Source organism: Pterocles gutturalis, unplaced genomic scaffold (assembly GCF_000699245.1).
Source record: "Pterocles gutturalis isolate BGI_N339 unplaced genomic scaffold, ASM69924v1 scaffold16682, whole genome shotgun sequence".
Classification (NCBI taxonomy): domain Eukaryota; kingdom Metazoa; phylum Chordata; class Aves; order Pterocliformes; family Pteroclidae; genus Pterocles; species Pterocles gutturalis.
The window spans coordinates 14,799-18,525 of record NW_010108224.1 but is presented as its reverse complement, the minus strand read 5'-3'; the positions used below and the strand labels follow the sequence as shown (position 1 = coordinate 18,525).

Sequence of the window (3,727 nt, the reverse complement as noted above, 5' to 3'; positions counted from 1 at the left end):
CCAGGGGCCCTGGCTTGCGGGGGGCCCCCACCCTCGCCGTGGCAGCTGTAGGTCCCTGCAGTGGCCAGCCCAGCCTGCGGCAGCACCAGGGCTCCCTGATGGACGGCTGAGCCCTCCGGCAGTGCCACAGCACCCACCCGTCTCCATTGCACTGGCGAGCTGGGTTGGAGAGACCAGGCAGGCAGTGTTAGAGGACAGGGACGGCGGGGTCACCCCAGGCCCACCCTGTAAACCATCCCATCGGTTAAATCCCCCAGCATGCATGGAAAACACCTACCCGGCATGGGTGCTGGTGCATGACAGGGTCACGTCTGTCCCCACCCGTCCATACTGCACACCTGGAGGGACACACACATCCCCAGCGGGGTGTTAGCACCCTGTGCCACCCCATGCCAGGGCTGGGGGTTGAGGTGGGCAGTGTGGGGCTGCACCCCCAAGGTGGGCGGCCTGGAGCTATGCACCTCTGGGGAGCTGGCCACTAGCTGTGGGATCTTGCTTCATGCAGGTTACCACCACAGGGGACTGGGAAGGACTGGTCCCAGTTGGGGCTGGGCAATGGGCAGCTAGCTGCAGGGGGGTGCTGGCCAGAGGACATCCATCACTTTGGGGGTGTGGTTCATGTACACCCTGACTGTGGTAGGTCTGTGCCTGCCTCGGGGGAATGGGGTACCCCCATGCTCCCCATGCCTGGGATGTGGGGGGCTGTGCAGGGGGCTTGGCAGAGGGCTCCCCTTCCTCTCCCCAGCTCTCGGGGACGGCGAGGGGAGCTGATGCCAGGGCTGACGCGAGGAACACCATCACCCTGCCCAGGCCTGGGATGGGACTGCGCATCTGGAGAAGGCAGAGTTGTGAGGGAAAGGGTGTTATCTGCTGCAATGGGGCGGCCGGCAGGGTCCACAGCCAAGAGCATCCCTGCAGGACCACAGACCCTGCAGCTCCCTCTTGTCTCACCCCATCTTGCTGGGGACAGTATGGGGACTGTACCGCCAGGACTCCAGCCAGGACAGCTGGCAGGGTCTGTGCCAACGTCACAACTGGTCCCTGGCTGCCAAGGAGTCCCCATGCCTGGAGGGGGGATGCAAACACTGACCAGGAGCTCGGGGCTGCGTAGGTTGGCGGGATTAAAGGCTTTTTGTCTTGGCTGGCTTCCAGCGGCTGGCTTCCAGCCCCAGGGTGGTCCAGAGACCTGCACTGGTGCAGCTGGAGTGGGAAGGGACCAAGGAGAAATTCTGGCCCGTACTCACATGGCAGGAGACAGGAGATAAATCTGAAGAGGCTCACACAGCCTGGGAGAGCACATCTGTGTGAGCTCAGACCATACTGACAGTAAGGCTGCCTGGGGGTCACATGTCATTGCCCATCCCTGCACCTGCTACAGGGCAGGTCTGTGCAGGTCGGTGCTCTTCTGGGCCATTTGAGGTCTCTGGACCCAGAGAGAATGGCCCTGAAATCCCTTTCGCCCGCTCAGAGACCACCAGTGGGTCTGGTGCGAGAAGTGCAGGGGATGCTTAGTCAGGGATGTGCACCCAACCCTCTGTCACCCCCAGCCACCGACCGAGGTCTCCCCACCATAGCACAGCCAGCACCACCCTGTCCATAGCAGCCAGCATAGCCCTGCCTGCTCCAGCCAGCATTGCCCTAAGGCATCTGCTCCAGCCTGTGTTGTCCTGCATATATCAGGCAGCTCGGCTGGACTGTGCCAGCCAGCATCACCTCAGGGCATCCATCCTGGCCAGCATCACGCCATCCATACCAGCAGTGTCACACTGTCCCTATCAGCCAGGCCCACCTGCCCCCACAGGCACAGACAGTTGACTCATTTCTCCCTGGAAGACCTCTTGGCCCCCCCGTCAGGAACAGGGAGGCCTGTTTATTTACACCCATATTGTCGGGCTCTGCTCCCGGCTGCAGGCATGCAGGGGCTGAGGACATGAGAGGCAGTGAGCTCCCTGCCAGCCCCAAGCGCAGGCTGCAGCTCGTGGGCGTAAAACCGTGTCCCCCTGAGTCACCCGGGTTCAACAGCCGAGGGGCTCCAGGGAGGGATGCTCCAGGACTGCAAAGGCACCCCAGAGGAGATGCTGGTTCCTCTCCTGTGGGCAGATGGCCCATGGCCACAGACTCAACTGTGCGGCAAGGGAAACGAGAGCTACGAGGCAAAGTGCTGCAGCCCAGTGAGTGATGCACTCCGCATCAACCCTGTCCTGAACACTCCAGGCAGCCTCAAATGCCAGCCCCAAATGTAAATAATTTCATGAGACTGTCATAAGCTTTTCCTACAAAACCACCCATACAAATGTTCCCAAGAAACCTCAGTTAAAAGATCTCTGCCAAAACTATGCTGGTAACTAACTGGGAACATTCGGCCTAAAAGTAAAATATTTTGGTGATGGAAAAGAAAAAAAAAAAAGACGTAAAATACACTTAAAAGCAGCAACCAAAAATAACTCCAAATGTCACATGGGCCAGAGTTAAGGGGATGGCCCTTGGGGAGGTCAGGGAGAAGGGAGAGTGTGTTGGTGTGGACAGAGAGAGAATAGTTTTAAAATAAAATCCTTTCTTCTTATGGCCTGGCTTTTTGTGCAAATGCTGTGGAGGGTGGGTGAAGGCAGAGCTGCTGCACCCATTAGCTGTGCTGCTGGAAGGAATCTTTTCCTGCACTCTGACAAAGGAAGAGCTAGGGGCACGGCACGATTTGCAGCTAGCTGATGCTAACATCCCCCCGGAACCGCTAAAGACCTGCCCGGCCAGCCTCTCTGCGGGTGGTATTGCCAACAGACCCATGGGCACCCCAGACCCATACGTGGTGGCAGAGGGCATCTCTACAGACCCCGTCCCCAGCTGCATCCCAACCCCTTATGTCCACAGTGACCCCCCAGCAGTCCCCCACTGCTCACCCCGAGGGCCACCCTGCACCCTCTGTCCCAGGCCTGCCCCCAGTGCTCCCCATCCCCACCCCAATATGAGCTCCCCTGCCTCGGATGGGCTCTTTTGGGCAGTTGCCCACCCCTGCCAGTGCAGCGTGGGGAAAGCCAGCACTGAGCCCCTCCAGACACACACTTTGGCTGAGTAAATGACCTGCCTGAGCAATGCCAAAACCCAGCCACAACTGAGCATCACCGCAGAGAGAAAAAACAGGGGAAGCTCCTCCTCACCTTCCTGAAGGCCACAAACAAACAGCGAAGGAGCTGCACAGCGGGAGAAGACCCGGAGCCCTCGCCCACCCTGGGTGCGGCAGCGTGGCAGGGGGGCAGGTGCTCTGGAACAGGCAGGGCTGCAAAACAGCCCGCCCAGAAAGGATCCCCTTGCTTTCTGCAACCAAACTCCCTTGAGAGAGGAAAACAGGCATGCAAATGAACGCACATGCCACCTTCCTTCGTGGCTCTGCACCGCAGTGGATGGGCACACAGGCAGAGGAAGCATCCCTCTATGCCGGCACAGGCACAGGCAGTGACGCATCCTGGGGACAGGGAGTCCCGGCACAGTGGTCCTGGAGCCAAGCCGAGACAGAGGGAACAATTGGAGCTTTTCTTCCCCTCCACAGGCTAATCCTGCCCGAGAGGCGTCTGTCGCCTGCCTGGGGCTGGGGAACCCGCCACGGCCGTGGGCCACAGCTGGGGCAGCGTGACCCAGCCCAGCCTGGGGCTGTGGCTTGGCCCTGGCATGGAGGGCAGCAGGCTGGGCTCTGCTGCCTCGGCACGGGACACCCTCGTCACCAGCATGGCCAGGG

General features: G+C 60.4%; 1 protein-coding gene across 1 annotated transcript in view; it reads right to left on the bottom strand.

The window, feature by feature from the left end:
• IL11RA (interleukin 11 receptor, alpha) overlaps positions 1-831 on the bottom strand; it is a 5,693-nt gene extending 4,862 nt beyond the window's left edge. The window contains exons 1-3 of the mRNA XM_010072548.1: positions 734-831; positions 278-340; positions 16-159 (exon numbers count right to left, since the gene is read on the bottom strand). Coding sequence (XP_010070850.1) covers positions 16-159; positions 278-340; positions 734-831 — 305 coding nt within the window. The remainder of the gene's footprint in view (positions 1-15; positions 160-277; positions 341-733) is intronic.
• Between the last annotated feature and the right edge of the window lie 2,896 nt (positions 832-3,727).